Genomic DNA, 24240 nt, shown 5'->3' on the forward strand with positions numbered 1-24240 from the left:
CTGTGTGTAGGCCCGTGTGGGCACAAAGTTTGTTTACTGTCATTTCCTGCTGCTCGACTACCATTTAGAGGGATGTTCGGCGTGTTCCGCGCATCTCTCCAGATTTCTGTAATGGCTGACCCCCATAGCAGTTCCCTGCCTCACTGCTGCATTGCTTATTTCCCAAATGGTGACGAGTGGTTGTTCTGTGCAAACATCAGACTCTGCAGGTGGGAATTTGAATGATTCTGGCATAATTCCCTCACTTTATCAGTGTTCTCAAAGCTGAGCACTGTGAGCTTTTTTGTGTTTCACACCAGTACAGGCAGAAATAAATAAATGTGCCTACATCAGCATTCTGAAACAATCATATCAAAAACGTACATGGCATTTGCAGGTACTCCATGCATAGCTGTACTCGGTTCACCCCAAAATGAAAATAAGAACAAAAAATAAACTACTTGTAGTTTCTCTTCACCTAGAGAAGTTTATATAACTTCCCGGAAATTAATTTTAACAATAGTTAACAGCTTATTGAATTATCAGTGTGATGACTTAAATTTCAGTTTTTACAAACGCAAAGCTATTTATAGGTTAGGGTTCAGAAGGCTGAAGAGTTGTATCATGTAGTTTGTATACTTTCGTGTTCTTTTTGAAGCTTGAAAGTCCTAGACCAACGTGAGGGTTTGATTACTGAATTAAAATTAAAATTTGTTTAAACATGCACATAATGCATGTCACCCTTTCCATGTGAAGGCATGGTGGGAGTAGTGAGGTAGCCACACTCATTTTCATTCATGTCCTCCCCCGTCCACTCAAAGTCGATGGTAAGTGTGTGCTATTCAGGAGTGGAGAGGAGCCTATCGTCCTCATCTTTATTCAAATGCACCTGTCGTCTCCTGATCTTACTTTCTCTCTTGGGTCTGAACACTGCTGTTAGCTCCTAAATAATGCCTTCATCCCCTTTCTTCTGTCACTTTTTTGATTTTTCCATCGCTTTCATCTTGCATTACACTTAGACATGTTGATGACACGAGTCTGATTTTCCCTTTGCAATTGTGTCTGCCATTATCATTAACTTTGACTTCCACTTCACACGACTTTTTCCTTTCCAGTCCTTTTATTTCCCCTCTCTATTTCCTCCTACCTTATTTCATTCTTGGGTACATTTCTTGAGCGAATTCATAGTAGTATAACAAACTGTCAGTTATTAACATTACTTAGAATGTGCTATGTATAGAGTCAAACAAGCAGGCCAAAATGGATCCAAACCAATGCATCCACATATCCAATAGAACCTTAGCAGTGCCCTATATAAAAAGACCTTTCTGGAGCAACAGGGCCTTAGGTGTCCACTCGGAATTCCTGTAGCGTATATATAGCACCAACTTCACCTCCAGGCATGTGTATCTGTCTGTCACCAAGTGCATGACTTCAAACAGGGGCAGAAACCTTAAAAATAGACAGCGCTGTTGAGAGGACAATTATAAACAATCTCTGTGATGAGAACCTAAAATAAAGCTGGCTAAAATGTTCCAAATGCCTCTTACCTCCAGAGTTAAGTGGAGCTTTAAAGCACTGCTGGGTATTTACTACTCCCTACGTGTAAGCTACAATAAAATTATTTCCTCCTACATTTTCAATGCATTGCCTGCTGAACTATATGGTTTGCCTTTAAGTTTAGTACCCTTTTTTTATGACCTTGATAAACATTCTTGCCTTTTCGGAATCTGCAGCATTAACATTTATTTGCAGTGGAATCTTTAGTTAAATATGGGTAAAATGTTAAAAAGAGCTGAGACTACCACAGTGGTACCTGAAAGCATCATTAAATTACCCAAAATATTGAATAAACAGACATGTGGAGTTGTCAGATGTACAGTATAGAACTTGATGAATGAGGGGTGTTCCAAATCTGCAGAGTTCTGCCCATGCAGATTCTGTATACTAGCTCAGTGGCTAATATCCAACTGCAGACCACAAGAGAGTGTTGTGTTTTTATCTTTGCAGTAAATTCAGCGTTGGTAACAGTGGACTGGTTTGGCAGCCCACCAAAAAGATTTTTTTTCTCTTCTTTCTGAAGGTCTTCTTTCCTGTATTTTAGCCCTTTCAACATTAGCCAATGTTGGCAGATGAAGGGAGGGAGTGCCTTGACACCAATTTAACAGACATTTGAAGATAAGAAGAGGACCTTTGACTTCTTTCACACAGCTGCCCTGTATAATTAAAAGCTATTCACAGTGCTCATGGCATAGCTGTCAGTGAGTAAACTAATCGTCCTCCACAACACATCTGCTGTTTGCTTAATAACACTGTTTTTATCCTTAAAGGGAAATTTATTGTAGTTGAGAGGCTGACTGTATCATCTATGATTTTTGGTGTTAAATCTAAACCTTTTTTGAAGCCGTGCTTAATCTTTGTTAGTAACCCCAACCATCCACCATAAACTAATTTAAGATAAGCTAATTTATGATCTAATTTAAAAGGCCAAATATGTTGTTGGCATCAGCATTTTTTGCCCAATCTATATTATTAATGTTTTTCTTTCGAAGTCAAATGATAGTGTGTTTGCAACCAGTTTCATCATGTTAACGGGTAATTGCTACTTTTTATACTGAATATATTCTTTATATTTTTGTTGTCAATGAGATTGTGTTTCTACAGGTATGATGGTTTTCGGAACTATGTTCCGCAAATGCATCAGGATGCCATGAAATCAAGAAATCAGTAATTAAGTTTAAAAAAAGAATTCAACTTAACTAGTTATTTTTTAAACCAAACCGTCTACATCATCCATTGGTATGATGTGGAGTAAAAATATATTTTATGTTATAGTTTCTTATTGTGTTAAAGATTTGATGTTATTTGATTGCTCGGTGTCTCTAAGGAGCATCTTAAGGGTTTAAAAACACCCTTTTGTTTTTCTGTGTTGATGATTTTTAAATAATGAAAGTGATCGGTGAATTTAATAGCGAAGTATGTTATAAAGCAATGAATGAACAGTCTTTAGTGTAAAGAATCATTCAGTGACTTGAGCAACAATGTGGCCTGAACTCATTCATTTTCATTGAGAGCTGGAGATTTTGCGTCAAAACGTTATAGCTGATCATAGCTAAATTACATATTTATTTTTTTTACAGTAAAAATGGATGTTCAGCATTCTGCTGCTTGGTACACTCAATTAATTAATTACTAAAGCAGCAAGTATACTTTCAAACATACATGTACAGCCAAACCTATAGTCTTTGTTCCACACATTTAATGCACTCATTCAACCTTTTCTATTGTTTTCACTATTTAATGGCAGAACACAATTGCTCATCAATATGGGGTCTATTGTTGTTCCATCTACTGTTGTTTATCGACTGTGAAACAAGGACCAAAGCCTGTGTTGCTGCCTTGTGCACAAACTGTTTAATGCAAAAATTCAAGGTCCATAATGTGCACTGTACATATACCAAGTATACTAGTTTGGGGTTGAATGATTTTTGTCTTTAACTGAATTATAGCTGACAAATATTCTCTAGTATACTACAAAGTATTTTATAAGGCACGAACATTTTTTTCCAGCGAGACGGGGATATTAAAACAGTATAAATACCATTTAATAGGTTTAGCACGAAATGCATAAACGCATCGACCGTAAACACGTTATTCCGTTCACAGCGTACAATATAAACCATGCAGTGTTTATCCACACAGAGGTAACAGGAGACTATCCCTTTAAACAGAACTTGATGATTCCATCACAGGGAGAGAGAGAGAGAGAGCGCGCGCGCCAGAGAGCGAGCGAACGATCGAGCAGCGTGCTGGTTCGCTGTGCTATGAAGTGTCAGTGCATGCCACCGCAATACAGATAAACACAAGCCAGTTCATTCCTTACTGTACGGAAAAAACGAGTGAAGAAGAGAAGCGTTTTAATACGAACACAGCCGTTTTATTAGTAGCCCGACAGCAGCTCTCTGGAGAGGAGGAGTGAAACTGCGCAGCGCTGTCTGTGCGAGGTGGAGCAGAGACACATCTGAAACATTCACATCAAACTTCTCACCTCATCGAGGCACGGATTGCACCCTTACTACAGACAACATGGAATAGAAGGACTCCGAGAGAAGCCTAACAACACAAATTGATGTTTTCTGCTGAATAAACGTTAGAGGGGAAGAAACTGGTCCGTTAAAATCAGCATCAGCTTTGTAGTGGATTGAAAGAAGGAGCTCAAGATGTCTGTACCGGTAAGTTCTTCAATTTAACCTTTGATATGATTCATCTCGATGTGGAAAAGTTACTGAACTGCTTGATAGGAACTTGCATGCGTTGTACTGGACGCCCAGATGTTGGTCTGAAAGCCAGTTTGCTCTCGGTATTGCTGTAGAGATGCACACTGTGGTCGTTTGCTATAAAGTAGCTGTGCAGGACGGTAGTGGAACGGAATTTGTGGACAATGCACGAGCTGTGTGTCAAAACCTAGTGAGCTGTTTTGCTAGACAGAATTTTGGGCGTCATACGCGCGTTCCGAGGATGTCCGAAATGGTGCTCGTGCCAGTGATGCCAAAAAATATGTTCAATATCGGCAGCTCACAAGGTTTTGGCACACAGCCTCGGAATTCATGCGCTGAAGTACAAAAAATAAAAGGATGCAGAATTTCCTCCTGACGGGTTTCCAAACTAAATATTTTCGTTTTTTGGCTTTAGGTATTGTAGTAAAAAAAATAAAAAAAATAGCCTTACGTTTGTTTGTTTATTTATTTATTTTATGTTACAGTGCTTTTGAATTATCATTGACCCATATGTGACCCAGGTCCACGGGAATATTTGTAGCAATAGTCGACAATACATTGTATGTGGAAAAAATTTCATGCCAAAAATCAATAGGATAAGTACAGGTCATGTTCCATTAAGATATTCAGTAAATTTCCTATAGTAAATGAATCAAAACGTAGTTTTTGATCAGTATTATGCATTACTATGGACTGACTTGATTGGACAACTTTAAAAGGCATTTTTCTTTTTTTTTCTAAATGTAATTTTTTTTTTTGCACCCTCAGATTCCAGATTTTCAAATAGTTGTATCTTGGCCAACTGTAGTCCTATCCTAATTAACCATACATCAATGGAAAACTTGGTTCAGCTTTCAGATGATTTATAAATCTCCATTTAAAAAACTGACAGTTAATTATGACTGGTTTTGTGGTCCAGGGTCACATATGTGAAGAACCTTATGCGTTCACCTTTAGCGTTTTAGCTTATGGCAGCTTTTAGTGGATTTATTTATTTATTGGTAAATCAATTAACCAAATTTGAGAAAAAAAAGAAAAAATTTGGTCATGTTTTCTATGACAGTGTGCAAAGGCCTCATAGAGCAAAAGCCCCTTGAAAGTACATTTCTATTGCAGCATTTCCTAAACATCAATAGCAATGGATTTGTTTTGATGGATGCGCAAAGTGGGTCCATATTGACAATTTTGGTCACAAATTCTGATTTATTTGTTACTTCTGTTAACATGGTACTGTAAATAAGAATTGATAATACTGTGTATATGCACAAGTAAACATGTTTGATCCTGAGGCAAAATCTTTTCTTGCTCTATGGAACAGTTTCTTCCAAAAGAGCCTCAGTTCAGAGCTCTCCATCGAGTCTCGACCAGTCGGACCTGTGTTCTGCCTCCCTGCTGCTTTTGGCATCTCATTTCGACATGCTGCAACACAATTTAATGTTTGCCCTCGCTGGCTGAAGTTAAGTGGAAGAAGTCAGTGGATTACTAATACGGGGCTGTGGAGGATGCGCAGCTCTGCAAAACATCATTGTGGATCCCTGTGGGAGGAATGAGGTTAATTTGCATGACTTGGCAGCTTACCTATATATTTTCCCACTGCTGTTTTTAGGAGAACTGGCATCTTGATTATGTTATGAATAAATAATAAAATCACTTCTGCTCTTTGCATCCGAGTGAGGAAATGATCTCGGAAAGCCACCTCAGAGGTTTGCACATTTTTCAGTTTAACTCGTAAAGATAATGCTCAGTGCCTTTTAAAAAGAATAGAGTATGTTCAGATTCAGCATCGCTTGAGTTCGATGTCCCACGCCATTTTCAACAAACAGAAGCCAGATTGCTGTTTTTGCCCGAGGTGTTCGAGCTTGATCGCAGCAGCTGTTCTACCACAAAGATGAGAATATGGTTTGCTTGTCTCGTACCTCGTTTTCCTTGCAACCGGTGTGATTTAGTTTACCTGAGACCAACAGATATCACAGAGAAGTGAAAAACAAACAAGTGTAATGACTAAAGCATTTTAATCTAGTGTTTGCAGCCTGTTTGCATCAGTAGGAAACCTGCAGGAGTGTCAGGATTGCAGCCCACATTGGTTTATTTATTAAGTCTGAGTTTTAATCCCATCTTGTTTGAACTAGATTTTCCAATTGAATTCTGAACAGTTTGGGAAAACATTTTGCTTACATAGAAAATCTTAATATTCCCTTCAACTATGCAGTTCATTTAAAATTTAACATACATAATAATGACCAAAACTGACCTGTGGATAGTTGAAGTATTTTTTGTTTAAAACATTTATTATAAAATTATGCAAAATTAATAAAAAATAAATACATTTTTGCTTAAACTATAGTTATAAACATAAAATTATTTCATAGTGTACAACATTTTATTCTCATCACATCCTTTTTTTTTCTAGCCATACTATTTATACTATATATATATATAGCTTTATTCATTAATTTTTTAGTTTTTCCAGTTCAAGGTTTAGTCATTTTAGTATTTATACTTTTTTTTTTTTTTTTAAGGAAAGCAGCATTTGTAATTTAACATTTAAGTTTTTTTTTTCATCCAATATTTATATTTTATTTTATTTTAAATTTATTTCAATATACAAATATGATTTATAACATTTTCTGTTTTAGTATGGTTAATACTGCTCCACTAACGCTTTACCAACATGTGTCCAGACATGCATATCTCCGTACATTTTCACTTGAATTCTGCAAGCCTGCATGGATACACGCGTACTTCCTTTAATACATAAATTCATAAGTTTGAGTTCTACACATGCTCTGCTTCATACAAATAGATGGGTATTAATGTTCGGCTGCTAGCGTCATTTGCCTCGGCTTTAGATCTTTATCCCATCCACTGGACGGCTCCCAGAGAGCGTGCACTTATTCCCCCCACCGTCCCTCTGAGTTTTGAAGCGAGAGGTTAAATGCGACGCCAGCAGGGAACGAGCTTGCTAGATCACTCTCGGATGCCTGACATTTGGTGCTTGTCATAGATGATATTCCACATACATATTAATAATGTTGGCTTAGGTGAGCTGTCGCATTTCAATCAACCAATGAGGACCTTTTGCTATTTGTATGCGTTGCCCTGGCAACTAGAGGCCACCAGCCTTCCACATGAGTTTCATTGGCAGCGTAACTCATAGTAAACAGCGTATAATGCTACACATGCCATGCATGAACAAGCACAACTCCAAAGACGAATTGTGACACGTGCTTGTGAATACGTCTATGAATTCCTCTCTGCAATCACATTATTCATGCTTGTCCCTGCATTGTAAGTGTCTCATCTCATAGACATTCTTTCCTTCATGCAGTCACACATCAGCGGCCCCTGCTTTGCCTCTCCTGGCAGGCATCTTTATCCGTTTTTAGTGATTAAGGACGGCCATTTTTTGCTCAGATACACACTCTCTTACACCGGACGAATCTTAATCCAGAGACCAGCTGACACGCTCATTAGTTTATTGCTTGTCAGCTCAAGAGAAAAATAGGAATGCTAGAAGCAGCTGAATATATGATGAATATGAATGTAAATATTAATGTTTATGTCACATCATGAGTCTTTTGACAAACAGCTCTTCATATTCATCTGATTTAAATACCATTCCCATTAATATGCAGTATATCGGTATATGTGTGAATATTCCTCGTTCTCATTTATGTCTTGGTACGTTAACACACATATTTTGTATTGAATACAAATGAAGGAAAAATTGGTATTGTGTTATAGGTTGTGTGTTTTCTGTAGTATGGAGAGTTGTATGTAAAGCATGACAATTGAATTACTTTGGACAGCGCTCACTAGGGATGCACGATCATGATTTTTCATGGCCGATTCCGATAACGATTTTTTACAAGCAAACTGGCCAATTACAATACCGATATCTGATTTTTTTTTTATTTAAGCAACAAACAAGAAAGAAGGAAAGTGTGCATAAACAAGATGTTTATTTGGTATTTAATAGGCCAAACTGGCTTTTGGCTATTGAAAACGATAACCATAACCATCTGAAATTAACGGCAGTATCTGTACAGTAAGTAGCCTACATTCAGTACAAACACAGATGGTACAGACATCAGCACTTAGCTTTTGTTTTTGAATTGGGTTGAAACTACATAGAACTGGCCTCAAATGAAAACATTAACCGTAACCATGTGAAATTAAAGAAAACAGCTGCATAGTTCTACAATCCAAACTATCAACACATATTCAATAAGATGTTTCTTAATTCAATAAGATGTTTCTAGCATTCAGTATTTTAGTTTTTAAATTTGGTTTTAAATAAAAAAAAAATTATTTACCCGTGAGACTAAATAAAAGTATGCTATATAAATACATTATTACAAAATGTTAAAAACAATTAATGTTGGTGCAAAGTGTTTCATTCATGCAATTAAAAAAAAGAAATAGGGTAATGATTCAATGAGTCAATGAAAAATAAATAACTATTGTCTCAAGTTAAAAATTTTTTTTTAGATGTGAATCATTACCATACAATTTTTTAATTGGATGAATGAAACACTTTTTTTCAGTGTGCTACAGCAGGTGATTTTTTAATCAAATGAAGTCTATGTAATTTTAAGGCAAAAAAAAAATCATCCAATACAGAACTGGCTTTTACTTTATACTTCAAACGTCTATGCAAGATCTACTTGACAAAAAAAAAAAAAAAAAAAAAACCTTTCAGTTTTGTCACAGTTTAGTCTGTTTCGTTTCTCATCCAACACGCGAGAAGTTGAGCCGAATATCATTGTCTCCACGTGTGCGGGGTGCGGACAGGTACAGTACGCTCGCGTGAGCTTCAGTGACTTCAGTAAGCGCCGGGAAAGGCTCTTATTTGAGCACCAGTACAAAAATGGCTGTTCGCTTCCTGCTATCTGTGCCTCAGACATATGGCGCTGCACTTCCAGTGCTGCATGGCTGCCCGTGTCCTGCGCACAGATTTCGAAATACTTCCACACAAATGACATGATAGCGAATAATTACAACATAGTCTGTGCACGCAGGCGCACTTCCGGAAAAATCAGCCGGAAAAAGACCAAAAACCGTCCGATATATTTTATGCAAAACCGGCCAGTTCTGATTCATGGCCGGTCAACCGATGCATCCCTAGCGCTCACATTCTTCAGCTGAACTTTACTGATCACAGCTTCAGCTGAACTTCATTGTGTTTATCTGAGCACTAAATTCAGAACTCAACTGAATTGACTTGAATCAAATGTATCTATCTGTCTCTCTATCTGTTTATCTGTCTGTCATTATTAAGGTATTATTGGTTGATATGAATTTCTTCGAATTTATAAAACAAATTTTTAGAGCCTGACCGATATATTTTTTGGGGGGCTGATACCGACACTGATATTATAGGGTAATAAAAGGCCGATATCGATATATCGGCCAATATTCTTTGTGTATATTATAGTACAGACTGGTGTTACTATCTGGTGAATCAGATCTCCACCAAATTCAGGGGATCCTTTCAGCTCGAGGAGCCCTCTCGAACGCCACCCTCCACACATCATAGCCCCATGGGATCGACAGATTAGTTGGCACCTGACCGTGAATTTAACAGTCCTTAACTCCTGGACCCCATGGGGCTATCAACGCAGGGGTGGTCTCATTCAAAAGGGGGACTCGAGACATTCAGTCGTTTTGGCAGTCGAGAGGGTTCCTCGAGTTGAATGGATCCCCCAAATTTGCTGCAGATCCGCCAGACTGTTATGGAGATATGGCCGTTCAAAGTTTCAATAGTATTCCATACACTTAAGCCTTAAAGCGTTTCATCCAGGTCGCCAGTAGCAAACAATGGAGCGGGCTTTGCTGGACAAACTACGTAATTTCACCATTTACAAGCATTTTATCGGCATTTTATGCTCTTTAAAGCAAAATTAATATCGGTGGCATATCGGGGGATATTTGCAGATATCTGTGACATGCTCAAAATGATATATCGGCTCTACTTACTTTCATTGTACTTCCTTGCATTTAAATTTGAATTGCATTTTTCATTGGATTTGCTACCTCAGTTTAATTTCAATGACAATTCAGGAATATCATTGAAATTTAAACAAGTGTACATGTCCGTCTGATATAGCGTAGGAAAATAGTTCTGTGTATGGAATTTGTGGTTTTGTGTGCAGTGTAGTGTGCAAGTCTTCAGAATGGCAAACACAGGCTCTGTGACTGATTTTTTTTGTTTGAATATAGCTTGTCATATTTCCAGCCTCTTTATACTTGCCAAATGCTTTTTACCCTTTTTTCTTATTCATCTGTTTTTCTCTGTACTTCATCTTTTGTGACTCTAAAGGTTCTAAAGGCTTCTTTTTGCTTTTAATTTTAGTTTCCTTGCTTTTAACAGTCACTGTGTGTGCGTGCGCACTTGCTTTTGTGTTGCAAAGCTTTTTTGCAGTTATATTTGCAGCAGTGGGGGACATACTCAAGTGTGAAATCCAAGTAGGCCCCTTATGATTTCAAAAGCCGGTGTCGTTTTACTCACCCTGGTGTTGACTGTCCTGCAGACGACCGCTTTCAGCTGGTTGGGAGGACACATGCTGGTCCTCATGGGACCTAAAACAGTCACGGTAAACACCCCCTCCTCTTGACCCCAGGGTGTTTAAAGTGTAGCATCTTGTTTTCTGTGTTTCAGACTGGCAGGACTGACTCTTATGAATGCACAGCCCTCTCTAGAGTACTGTTTATGCTGCTGTTTAAGTCATATGTGTGTGTCAACGTGGCTTGGCTCTGCTGAGTCGCTAATGAAACACAGGGCTTTTACAACATATGATGATTTGAACTCAGTGTAACCCGCTCTATTGTTCCACTGCCCTGTAAATCTATTTCGTCAGCATTAGAAGGGGGAGGATAGAGGGAATATGGGTGTATGTCTGTGGATGGAGATTATGTTGGGTGTGTATGTGCAAAATTTGCATGCCTCATGTTTATGTTTTGTGTTGAGTGATTGTGTTGGTAGACAAAGAGAGAGATGGTGTTTTGCACATATTTGTTTGCAGCTTGGTGGACGCCTTTATCCTGATGTGGATCCTCATTATAGTGCAGCTGTGAGAGTGAAAGGGAGATAGAGAAACGAGCGAGTGTAGTTGTGTGCCTGTGTTTTTGCCACTGCCTGTGCCAAATCGTCCCGTCGCCACCGTCGTAAATCTGCTGGCTGATGTGTGCCGTGGTCATATTAATGGAGCACCATCAATCACACCGGTCGGTCTGAGATTAGACTGTATGTGCATGATTGGATGGGGGAGGGAACTGTACCTACAAGTGAACCTGACAGAGACATCTGTTAAGACTAGAACAATTCAGCTAAAATCAATCCACATAGCCTTGCTTTTTCCAGTGTTGTCCAGTTTAGTATGCCCAGTCCAGTTTATCTCAGCTAAATCCATCTCAGTCCAGTCCGGTTTAGCAACACCCAGTCATTTAAACTTGGATAAGCTCAGGACAGATTTCTAGTTCAGTCCATATTGGCTAAGGCTTGTCCAGCTGTATGCAGCTAAACCCAGTCTGGTCCAGTCCAGTTTAGCTAAACCTAGTTAGGTCCAGTTTACTTTGCCCACTTCAGTTCAGATTTGTTAAAGCCAATCCGGTTGTACTCAACAACCGGGCCTAGGTCAGTCCAGTTTAGCTAAACCCAGCTATGTCAAATTCATCATGCAAGGTTTTGAGTATATAAGGCCAGTCCATCAGTACTCAAATAAGACCTGTCAAGTCTTATCAAATTTAGCTAAACCCAGTCAGGTCCAGTTTAGCATGTCCAGATTAGCTAAGGCCAATTCAGTCTATCCCAGCTGAGACTGACCCAGTAAACTCTAGTTTTGCTAAACTCAGTTAGGTCCACTATAGTGTGCCTAGTTTTCAGTCTAGAAAATCTGAGACCATTACAGTTGTACTCCGCTAAACCCAACCAAGTACAGTTTATTTCAGCATTTTAGCTAAACAGGTCTAGTTTATTTCCGCTAAGGCCAGCCCAGTGAAGTCCAGTTTTAGCTAAAGTCAATCCAGTTCAACTCAGATGTGCCCCGCCCAGTCCAGATAAGCTCAGCTAGATCCAGGCAGTCTGCAGATTGATCGCCCTCTGAATTGCAGAGTAGCTTGGCAGTGACGAGTGATGAAGTGAAAGGGTCAGATGAAGAGCAGGAGCCAGGAGAGAGGGGGATGGATGAAAAAGAGACACAAATGAGACTAGAACTGGAAGAGTCAAGTGTAACAGCCTCTAGAGAACCAGAAAATTATATGAAAGGTGAAAAGAGAAAGACATAATGGCAACACAAGCAGGGTTGCAATGAAGGACACAGAGAGAAGAAGAGGAAAGGCCATAAGAGGCAAAAGATAGGCTAATAGTAAGCACAAAGGGAGACAAATTGCATTTTTTTTTTTTAGATAGAGCAGTAAAATAAAAACAAGAAGGAGATTACAGAAGATGCTGTATGTGGACTACAGATAGAAGACAATCAATTTGTTTATTCTGGGCCCACCGTCCCGTACACAATGTCTGACATGCTTGAATAGTCCCCTTTCCCAACTGTTGAGCAGAATTAGTGACTTGTTATTTGTCCTGTGTAGTGTTATTTTTTTAGTACTATTCATATACTGTCTTAGTATTTATTAATATTTAGAATGAGATTTTATTTAGATTTTTTATGCATTTCAGTAATTGTGTAATGGGCTTTTGTCATTTTTATTAGGTTTTTAATGTGTCTGTTGATCTTTATTATTTCAGTTGGCTGCCACACCATCATTTCAAAATATTTTCATCTAGTATTATATTTAATTTCAGCTTTAAAACTAAAGCATTAAAAAAAAATCTGAAATCTGTCCTTATGAGCCTCTCCACAGGGCACGAGCATGACATCATCCGCATCCACCTGTGTTTTAATGAACCTCTCTCTCTGGATGCTCATTAAGGACGTGTGAGTGTAGTGCACCTCAGTCACATCCTCTTAGATGTGTGTCCATATGAGTGTGTACATGAAATATCATATTGTGTATGCATATCATAACATAACTCTTAATGCTCATGAGTTTGCTTGAGTGAGTGTGTGGCACTGACGTGTGCACGTGTGCCTCTTATTTGATGTGCCTAAGCCGCACTGCAGCAGCATGAAGAGGCTGTAATCTTTAGTTGACGTCCCGCTAATCCACATGAAGGTTAATGCTGCACGGTATGTTGCATTGGTTAAATTAAAGCAACAATGTTTGGGATGTATACGTTGGAATGCTGGAACTCAATTTCGTAATAGATGGATCAGGCAGATTAATCAACCTCACAACGTATTAATAAATTCCAGGCTTCAGTATCCGACCTCTGGGACAATCCAGGGTCATTTAGTGGCATGCAAATAAATGTACGCTCTATGCTAAAACTCTTGAAGCTATTATAATCAGGGTTTCTTGGATAAACAGCAAGCATAATGCATAATTAATGTAATTTATTTCACTCTGGTGCTGGAATAGATTGGGGTGCCCTCTTTGATTTGACTTGACCTCCACCATCACCTTACTGTGGTACTCCTTGAGGAAGCGTCTCATTGGAAGTTGCTGCAGATGTGTTCCTGCTCCTGTTGACCTTTTCATTGATGGGAACTTGTGAGGTGTGACTGGGGATTTAGGGAGAGAAAGTACGAGACCGAAAGGTGAGAGAGAGAAGAGGTGATGGGGAAGAGTGAGACAGAACGAGAGACAGTTTTGAAATGGGTGACTCCATTTCACACAGCTGCTATAATGTGACCTTTCTGGAGAACATTGTCCCTCTTCCTTATCAATGCAGTGTAGCGGATTAAAGTTGCATCAGCTGCAGAATGCTCTAACCCAATGCATCTCCCATTTTTCCACTAGAGGGGCAACCTTTAAGCTTCTTGTTGCCTTTTTAAAGTCGATGTCAGTGAGCTGGGCTTGCAGAAGGATAATAAAGGGACGTTGCACGTTATTACTGCAGCTTTGCGGTAAAAGAAAAAGTCATTGGTAGGCAACAAAGAAGCTTGGTGTGAAAGAAAATTGATTTTGAAGATTGGCTTTCGATCACTCGTAGGACTTTGCGGGTTTCGTAGAGGGGCCAGCGACAGCTGGGATCTTGCTTTTGTGCCACTGTTTGGAGATTACTTCCTTAATAACAGTCACATTACAATTCGCATACATTGTCAAACACAGCAAACTTAGAATATTCACTCTCTCACTTGAAAGACAATATGTTTGTGATGTTGTTTATGATCAACAATCCGACATCTGTGGAAATCTGTTTCTGTCTCAGAGTATAAAAGGTATTTGTGACTATATTGCAGATGTAACTTTTTTTACATCTTTATATTTTGTTAAATTGTCAGATTATATCTTGCAATGTTTAGTTTTTTCTTACTGTGGCTTTATCAAAATGTGAATTTATTTTGCATTGTGACTTCATATCTCACTGTCACAATTTGTTTCTCTTTTGTTTCTTTCTAATTGATTTTATCACAGTTGAATCATTTATTTTGCAATGTGACGTCAGTTATATGTGTCTCGTAAATGTGACTTAATTTTCATAATTTTGTAAAAACTTGTAAAATTGTGACTATCGTAATTGCAGGTAGGGCTGCGCAATTAAACACACTTCTAATCACGATTACAATTATGGATGCCACAATTACATATTCATTCAAAGTGGCAATTAATCGTTCAAAGTCCACTAATGTTAGTCTGCGTGCGAGAAAAAAAAAGAAAAAGATATGCGTTTTTTTTTCTTTCTACATGTTATCGTAATGGTTTTTTCCCCATTATTTGAATTTTAGTATAACATTATAATACCATTCATATTTTTACTTTTTTATAATTTAAAGAAGAAACCAATCTGACGGATAGTTGACATTTGAGGCTTTATGCTATAGAAAAGCACTAAAAGTTTTTTTCAGTTATAGTGTTTTCAGCTTGTTTATTATCATATAAAACTATGGCATGCAGTTGCGTCAAACAATGGTATAAACATAATTCAATGTAAATTGTGATAATTGTAATTAATAATCGCAATTATAATTTTAAGGGAATAATCGACAATTATGATTTTTGTCATAATCATGCAGCCTAATTGAAGGGCATCTTTATATTTTTTACCCTTCAATTTATATCTCACAATGTTATTTTGTTTCTCATTAGTGTGATATATCTCAACATGAAACACTATTTTGCATTGTGACTTAATCTCACAGCTGTATTATTACTTTACTTTACTTTAATTCTAACTGTGATTTTATTGCAATTGTAAAATACTCTTCTCAATGTGATTGTGATCTTCTTCCGTATTTTATTTTTACTTTACAATTATCTGCTTTGCTTTTTACTCTGAGATGGAAATGGGCTTCTGTAGGCATCCATTTCATGATGTACGAGCTGTTTATGTGTGCTGATGTTTTTCTTCCTTTATAAGGTCCTTGTGTGAGTGTGTGTGTGTTAGCATGTTGTCTCAGGAGGGAGTAGCTATTACAAAGTTTATGTGCTATAGGAATGCTGTACTTCCTGTAGCACACTAAGAAGTCTGTATAAGAATCCCAGCATGATCTCCGGAACGCTTCCAGCCATCCACTGCAAACTCATCAGTTACCATTAATGAACCACAGCTGGCTTTTATAGATATACCTGCTGGACATTCATATTCTCACAGTCTAGTTCTTATCTCACAGGTTCTTACGAACTTTTATACTTCATCTAATGCATCTTTATTACTAGAGTTGCTCATGTGTGCTAATGTGAGACTGGCTTGGGTCCAAAAGGAAGAATTCAGTTCCACGGTAAGGGAGATGTTTGGTGCAGTGGTCGTTTTTCAAATTATGGTCTTTTAGGTTTGTGATTGTATAGACTAAGCCCACTGAATTGGTGTCTTTGGTGATAAGTAGGATGTTTATGCTCTGTTGAATGCATAGATGCGTGTCAGTACAGGTGGCCAGAAGATCTTGCTACCCAGTGGAGCAGGTAAATGATGGGTTTCAGATAGAGGCAGCGTTTATCAAGGTCTTTAATTTACATAGCAGGTGGAGGCCCTGTGTTCATCCCTGTGGCTCATGGGTCATTGCTAGACTTGGCAAAAAATGAAGGTAACCAATGTGGCCAATTGCAGACTGGTAAAAGAAGGCCTTGTTCTTTGTGACATGAAAGGTTTGCCATCTGCACCCCCTACCTGGATTTTTTTCCTGGTCTTTGAATTTGGCTACATAGCTGAGGGACTCCTAGTGTTCCTGAAGGCCTGCTCTGGATTGGACCAGAAAATCTGGAAAGTTTATTGTATGATTGGTCCCATTTAAAGCCAAATTTATGCACAACGTACCTTTTGAACTTGGTTCGATTGATATGCATTAAGGAGATGAATTTTAAGCCCCGTCCACACGGAGACGCGTTTCTGTGAATACGCACAATTTTTTTATCGGATAGGCGTTTCGTCCACACGGATCCGGCGTTTTCGCAATATGAAACCGCTATTTTTTGAAACCGGGTCCCAGAGTGGATAAATTTGAAAACGCCGTCTTTGCGTCTTCGTCTGGACGGCTAATCCGTATATTTTCTGAAACGATGACGTCATCAGCCCACGTCTCCCCCCTAGTCTGACACCTCTACGTCACGTAACAGCAACAAAAACATGAACAAACACTGAACGACTGTCTTTTTATTAACTAACATTAACACAGATTAATAAATGTATTGTTCCATGTTCGTTTGTGTACCACGCGCAAGGTTTATGAGCATAGTCCAAGTCTTCTTCTCTGTTTTTAGTGTATCTCTGTGGCAGAATTACAGCGCCACATACTGGTCTGGCATGTATACTACATCATTTTGCGGTTTCGTGTGGACGCGGATATTTCTTGAGACGCGGAAAAAAAAGATCGGATTGGGGTAAACTCCGTCTCCGTGTGGACGGGGCCTTAATCTATGTGGGATGGACAGATGAACCAATCTACTGTGTTCAGAGTCTGAGGAAAAGCTTCTGTTCTTGTCCTGTGCCCCTTTGCCCTATTGGCTGGGCAGGTAATCTGCTCAACTGCCATGTGAATTGGGTTTAAACTGGGAGGGCAAGCAATTTACTGCTCATTCACAGACCGTTCCCCAGCTTATGAGAAAAAAAGAGGGGGATGGGGTTGAGAAAGATGAAGAGGAAAAGAATGGGTTAGATAGAAAATGGAGAGTAAAAGATAGAGGATGAGATGAGAAAGACATTAGGAGATGGAATGAGTAAGAGAAATATGAAGCTAAAAGGAGGGATTGTGAAGAAGAAATACATGGAATAAGAAGTAAAGAAAAGCTGTGGGAGAAAAAAAGACTCAAAGCTTTGTTGATATGATGGTTGTACCACCTGTAAAGGTTCCAAGATTCCCAATGTTTTTCCAGTATTACATTACACACACTTTTCAATGGATAAACAATCTTTGAGTCATCAGTTGTTTTTAATATGCATAATTTCTTTGACATTTTTACTGCAAAACAGTATCCATTAAATGTTTATGCCATGTTGATGTAATGTTGTGTGCAGGTTCTGTGCCTGAATTTTGGAAAGCTATTTTGCAGACTTTTGGACCGTCACACTGGAATGCAAGCTTCCACTCCTCTCTTTCTCACTTTTTCTCTCTTCCCCAATTCCTTTCTTTCCTTTTCCAGACTGTGTGCAGAAGCTCTGGGCTTGGAAACTCCCAGAAGCCAAAGTGAGCCTGTGCTAGACTGCTGTCATGTCAACAGCCACAGTTCTGCTAATATACACAGGCACCCCTGCACTCGATCATTTCATCGTCCAGAAGAGGCTTCACCCCAGCACTCAGGATAGCTTTTGTGTCATGAAATAGTTTCCTGTGTCACATATTAGCTTTTTTGCATTTGAGTAGTGCAAAGCATCTTGTTACTCACTACTATGATTGTATCTTTCCAGAGATTGCATGAGTTGTGCAGCTGTCATAGTCGGAAAGGATAATATGAAAACTTCAGCATTAGTACTAGCAGGCAACATGTTAAAAAAAAGGATAATCTTGAAAATATTTACTTAGAGAAAGATGTTTATAGTAAGTGGGCTGTGGGCATTTTTGAAAGCCTCCTCAGAGCGTAGAGAAAAAGAGAGGCTTGCCTCGACTAAGGCCTTGGTAGATGTCCAGAGATAGACAGAGAGAACAGCGGAGTTACAAACAGTTTGAATTCTTGCATTCAAAAACAACTAGCAACATGAATGCAAGGATCTTGAAACGTTTGAGCTATTTTTAACTAGACATTCTCATGCTAAGAAAACATTGAGTGCAAAGGAAGAGTTACTTGAGTCCTGTTTTCATAACTATACACTTGTCATGTGCCAGACTGTTTTTGGTTATTGTTTTCTTTTGATGGCTGCGTGTCTATAGCATCTAGTTTATTCTCCCATGCTGCCTTAAAGCATCATAACACAAGCTCAAGCTTTTGGTTTTCAGTGCTGCTGGATGAGGACACAGACTATTCTGATATTATTTGTAGCTATAGGATCACACTACAGAAGATAGTACTTTGGAATTAGAAACAGCAGCCAGTATGCTCACATGTGATGCCCAGTAGAGCAGTGTTGTTTGTGCACGGTTGGATGTCTTATAAGATTGCCCTCAAAAAGGAAAGCAGCACTGAGTGAAAATGAAATGAACATTCCACACGCTTTCACAGCATATACTATCTTTTTTTGATGGATTTAAAATGGAGAGTTCATGCAAAAATGACAATTCTGTTATTAATTACTCACTCTCATGTCGTTCCAAACCCGTAAGATATGTGTTTATTTTCAGAACTCAAATTAAGATATTTTTTGATGAAATCTGAGAGCTGTCTGACTCTGCATAGACAACGCAACTACACATTCAAGATCCAGAAAGCTGAATGTGTATCAAAGACTAACAGGGAAGAGAAGAAATTGTTAAATACAATTGTTATTTATGTTTTCTTTGCAAATAAATGTATTTTTGTAGCTTCATAAAATTATGGTTGAACCACTAACTCACATGTTCTTTTTTTAACAATGTCAGTACTACCTTTCTTGGCCTTGAACATGGTAGTTGTGTTTCTATCTATGCAGGGTCAGAAAGCTCTCTGATTTAATCAAAAACTCCTTCATTTGTGTTCCAAAGTTGAATGAAGGTATTGCGGGTTTGGAACAACATGAGGGTGAGTAATTAATTACACAATTGTCATTTTTGGGTGAACTATCCCTTTAATTACCATTGCCTTGAATCACTAATGAGTTAAATTTTCTTAAAATACAGAGCCTGAGTTTGTACCACAGGGTCTATTATTGAATATCTTATTTATTAAAATTCTCTGTGGAAAAAATGTTTGTGAAGAAGTTTTGTACAGCTGACCAGTCCTTTTCTCTTCTTTTTTTTGCGAGCGGTTGCTCTCACCAGCTGAATACGGCTTTAACCTGTGTTGGTTGACTGACCGGTGTGTGTTCAAATGTCAGTTTGATGGCAGATTGATAGTGTGTGAGGATGTGCTTTACGTCTGACTGATGTGTTTGTCAGTGAAGGTGCTAACTCTCATAGACACACACACACACACACACACACTCACTCACACACATCCGTTTGCTGTTGACACACTGATGGATCTGGTGGTGGCACCAGCTGGGAAGAGGTATTGTTCTGGTCTCCTGTTTCCTCTTCCAACTCACTGAGCTGGCCATTTTACACTCTGTCATGTGTGTGTATGTGATGAAATAAATGGATTGTAAATATTTATTGGCGATGAATGCAGCAAGAGGCTCTGAATCGTTGTCTGTGAGCTTCAAACCTGTCATCACTCTTGATAGCCTCTCGATGGTACCCAGACCCTCAGAGAAGCTTTGAAAAACCACTATGCGACTGAACAAGAATAAATCTTGGGAATCAGTTGTTTCCTCCACCTATATTTTTTACGTGTGCACTAGGGCTGAGTATCAGCAGACTATATGGCTTTGACTGAAACTGCAGTAAATTTATGAGATACAGAAGCAGAGGAAGAAGAGTACCTGAATTCTCAGTTCAAGAACTTCTGTTCTCCAAAAAAAAGGAATTAATTTTTTAAATACATATACAGGACCACTTTCAGAATATTTAGTGATACATTATATACAATTACCATCATATAAATTGACTCTGATATATGTGATATGATTTTAATCATTTCTCTGATCATACAGCCTTCACATGATATCATATCATATTGATTACATTTTCTCATTTATCAACTTCAATCATGAGCTGAGCTGAGCTTTGGGTCTTAGTATTGTGGTTGGCTCACAGAACTTCCTCCAGTCATATTGCTCCTTATCAGGATTTTATCTTCTGTTCCCAAGGAGGGAATCAGACAGACCTTAGACAGTCTTGCTGAACTTCGATTATCTGGGACGGGGTCCACAGGGAAATCTTCCTCCACTGGATTACTGCTCAGAGGTCGTTCATTGCTCATCTGTGGACAAAGCAGAAAACAGCAGTGCAGAACAAACACAAACACTGGAAAAAAGGCCTACCCTGAGATGAAATAATGCAGGTCCCCAGCATAAAATAAACAAAATAAACCAGCCCCCCCCCCCCCCCAACCCCTTTCACAAAAAATAATAATAATTAAATAAAAATAAAATAACTTTTTAGATGATGCATATTTCTTGTCTTGTCCTCGTTATCATTGAGAAAAACTATTTCTAAGATGAAAGATTATTTTATTATGATCAGTGAAATAGGTGTACAAAACAGTCACTTATACCGCGTTTCCACCGAAATAACCCGGAACATTTGTACCAGGAATTTTTTTTCCCGGGAACTTTTCCCCCCCAGACCTGTTTCTTTCTGCGTTTCCACCGTTGTGTAAAGTACCGGGAAGATTAGGCAAATAGACTGGTGACTTAGGTCTGTGCGCGTTTCTCAATAAAAAGTACGCTGATTTTGGACTTGCATCCTCGGTAGTTCAGACTTTGTGCATTTGACTTGGGAGTGTGATGTCCGCGACGACGCAAATCCGGTAATTCTGCAAACAGCAGCGTACTTCATAACTTCAATGATCGTTTTAGTATTTACAATATTAGTCAAATAAAAATGAAGACATCTGATGACAAAGCTGATTTCTCAATGAGCCATAAAAGAGAATCACCCCTTAGTATCCTGAGCATAGAGTGACTTCTGGCATAGCCTTGTGGGCAACGCATCGATATAAAGCACAACATGGGTTCAAATCCCAACTAAAGGTATTTTCCTGCTCCTGTTCAATTCTCACCTGTCCAATTATTTCCCGTCTCTACTCCTACTGTCCTGACCATTAAAGGTGAAAACCCCCATTGCAATAAAACAGCAACCTCTGAGCAGTAAAGCATTTTTATAATGGAGTCTTGAAAGAGATTACAGCAAGACACGTTTCTCTCTCATTGTCATTTTTGATTCCTTTTCCTTTTATTACAGAACTTTCTCATGCTTCACTGGTGTCAACTTTTATCTATCCCAAGGATTTTCAGGAGAAACATCTGAGACACTGTTGAGACTACGAGTCTCCTGAGATTAGAAAGAGCAACCACTGAGCAATAAAATATGCATATAATGAAGTCTTGATAGAGACTGCAACAAGACAATAAAGAGATATTCTGTGGTTCTTCCTACACAATCTCTGTTTTGACTCTTATTTTCTCAAATATTTGTTTCTACTTCCATTTCTCCTAAGGAATTCTAGGAGAAACATCTGAAATGGTGTTGAAAAATGGGAGGTATATGAGAATCTCATCTAACCCTTCTGAGTTTAGGAAAAGCAACCACTGAGCGATACATTTTTCCTATGAGAAGGCATGAATGCAGTTACAAATGCAGAAATATTGTTTTGGCATTTTAATCTTAAAACGTTGAATACTGATATTTGAAATGATTTAAAAAAATATAAAGAAGTACTTTAAAATGACCATTTTTGTTGGCGAAATAGAGCAAAAAATAGGCAATATGGTGTAAAAACGCAAGTCTCTTGTTTGTATCTTTTAAACTGTTGTATAAAATACATTTTTGGTTCATGCTCATGGGTGGGAGGTGAGTTGACTCCCCCCCACTCCCACTTCAATTTGAACACTGTATATAGGACTGTGCAATAGTCTTTTTAAGATGATTATTTATATATTTTTATTTTTTTATGTCATTTTGCTGCTACTTAGACATCAAGTATGAGTATCCAAACACTCCTTTTGCAAATATTGTAATAATCCAGGGTGGTATTTATATATTTATATTTATATGAGTCCTTCAATAGATGGTAAAGTCCACACAGAGATCTGATGTCACCATGACTGAGTCAGTCTTGGATTACATGAAGAAACTGAAGCATTTGAGACAGCCTAAACCCATAGAAGAACTGTGGCAAATTCTCAAAGAAGCTTGGAACAACCTCCATACAAAATTCCCAGATGATATTAAGAGCTTTCGCAGCTTTGCAAATGGAATGTTTAGAAATCTAACATTGATATATCCTACAGTCACACCAAAACAAAATATACTGTATAGATAACTGTCTTTAAAAAAAATGTGTGAAGCATCTAATAAATATCATTAAGACTTTTGCCCAGCACTGTATATACAGTATAATAGCATCACATTGTAAGTTAGGCAGCCTCAAGCAAATTCATAGTTGTAGAAACACGGAGATGGCAGCCTCTGGGTCTTCATCATTGTATCTTTAAGAGTTGAAAATGAAAAGTCAGCTACTACTCTGAATCAACTGAGCATTAGCAGAATTTCAGCAGAATTTTTGTGATGCACATCCCTAATGAGCTTCTGTGATGGTTAGGATGCTGCCTTAGAAGACTACTGCCTAGAGTATATTGTTTTAAATTAAGTTTCATTACTACCTAAAACCTTAGATGTTAATAATGCCTTTAAAAATTGTGATTTACTCTTGTACTGGTCAGACTGGAGGAGTGTTAGGGGCTGATGTGAGTTTTCTTATCATCATCATCTTGCCATCTTTCAGCGGTCCTGCACTGGGCATGCTCACTCAACTCTGTGTTATGGGTCAGGAAATGGACCATTTCTTTATCCTGACTGGCTGCTGTACAGGCTGAACTTGTGTGTATCTGAGATTCAGTTTGTGTGTATGCGTGCTTATGTGTCGAATGTATGTGTGCGTATGTGGTGTTTTGTACTGCGCATGCTTGTGTGCTCAGATCAGGGCTCGTTAAGGGAATTTTCCGGAATGCTAATCACATGCTCACTAATGGACACAGGGAGAACAGCTAGATATACAAATGCAGAGAGAGAAAGAGAGGTCACCTAATGTGCAATGCCTAATTCAAAGTCTGAAAACACTTAAAAGCAACCAATAATCATATTTTCAGTTACACACATACAATGGACAATTAAAGTGTGAGCACTGCAATAAACATTATCATGCTGTTTTAAGAGAATAGCCATAAAGTAATAACTTAAATCCACATAGAATTATTTATTAACTGTCTATTATATAAGAATCTTGTCATGGCTGTTTGAAGCCTTTAAACATGGTTACTTTATTATGTTAGATGTGCCGTAACCGTCCACAAAATATGGTTTACATAAACTATATTCACAGAAATTGTAATGATACATTTTTTGTAAAGCTGGCAATGAGCCATCTCTTGAGATTGCACAACTAGAGTCAAAAGGAATAACTTTTTTTTTTTTTACATTTTCTTTCAGTTTCTTTCACTAAATTTTGGTGCATCACTGTTGAATTCAGAACCAGAGGTTTATATAGCTAGAAAAGTTGTTTCACCGTTTAAATAGAACAGTTTATACAATTGAACATGTTAAATCATATACATTTTTACAGAGTAATTTGTTACATTTGTTAGAACAAAAACAACAAAAAACATGCTTTACATTTCTTTTTTTAATACTTTTTAAAATACTTAGACATAAAAAGTGTGTTACTTACAAGAAAAGTTGTCAAAATCATTTTTTTGTGGTGATCCAGGAGATATACTGTCGAAAAGCATTAAATGAAAAAGTATTTAATCCAGAAT

The 24240-nt window shown here is 38.1% G+C and overlaps 1 protein-coding gene across 3 annotated transcripts in view; it reads left to right on the top strand.

Moving 5' to 3' along the window:
* Nucleotides 1-3778: 3778 nt before the first annotated feature.
* LOC127977038 (breast cancer anti-estrogen resistance protein 1) overlaps nucleotides 3779-24240 on the top strand; it is an 82482-nt gene continuing 62020 nt past the window's right edge. For 2 of the 3 annotated variants that reach the window (XM_052581689.1, XM_052581690.1), the window contains exon 1: nucleotides 3779-4211. In XM_052581689.1, coding sequence (XP_052437649.1) covers nucleotides 4200-4211 — 12 coding nt within the window. In that variant the 5' untranslated portion in view covers nucleotides 3779-4199. The remainder of the gene's footprint in view (nucleotides 4212-24240) is intronic. The other variant, XM_052581692.1, reaches the window with a different exon arrangement.

This window comes from Carassius gibelio, chromosome B18, assembly GCF_023724105.1.
Source record: "Carassius gibelio isolate Cgi1373 ecotype wild population from Czech Republic chromosome B18, carGib1.2-hapl.c, whole genome shotgun sequence".
NCBI lineage: Eukaryota > Metazoa > Chordata > Actinopteri > Cypriniformes > Cyprinidae > Carassius > Carassius gibelio.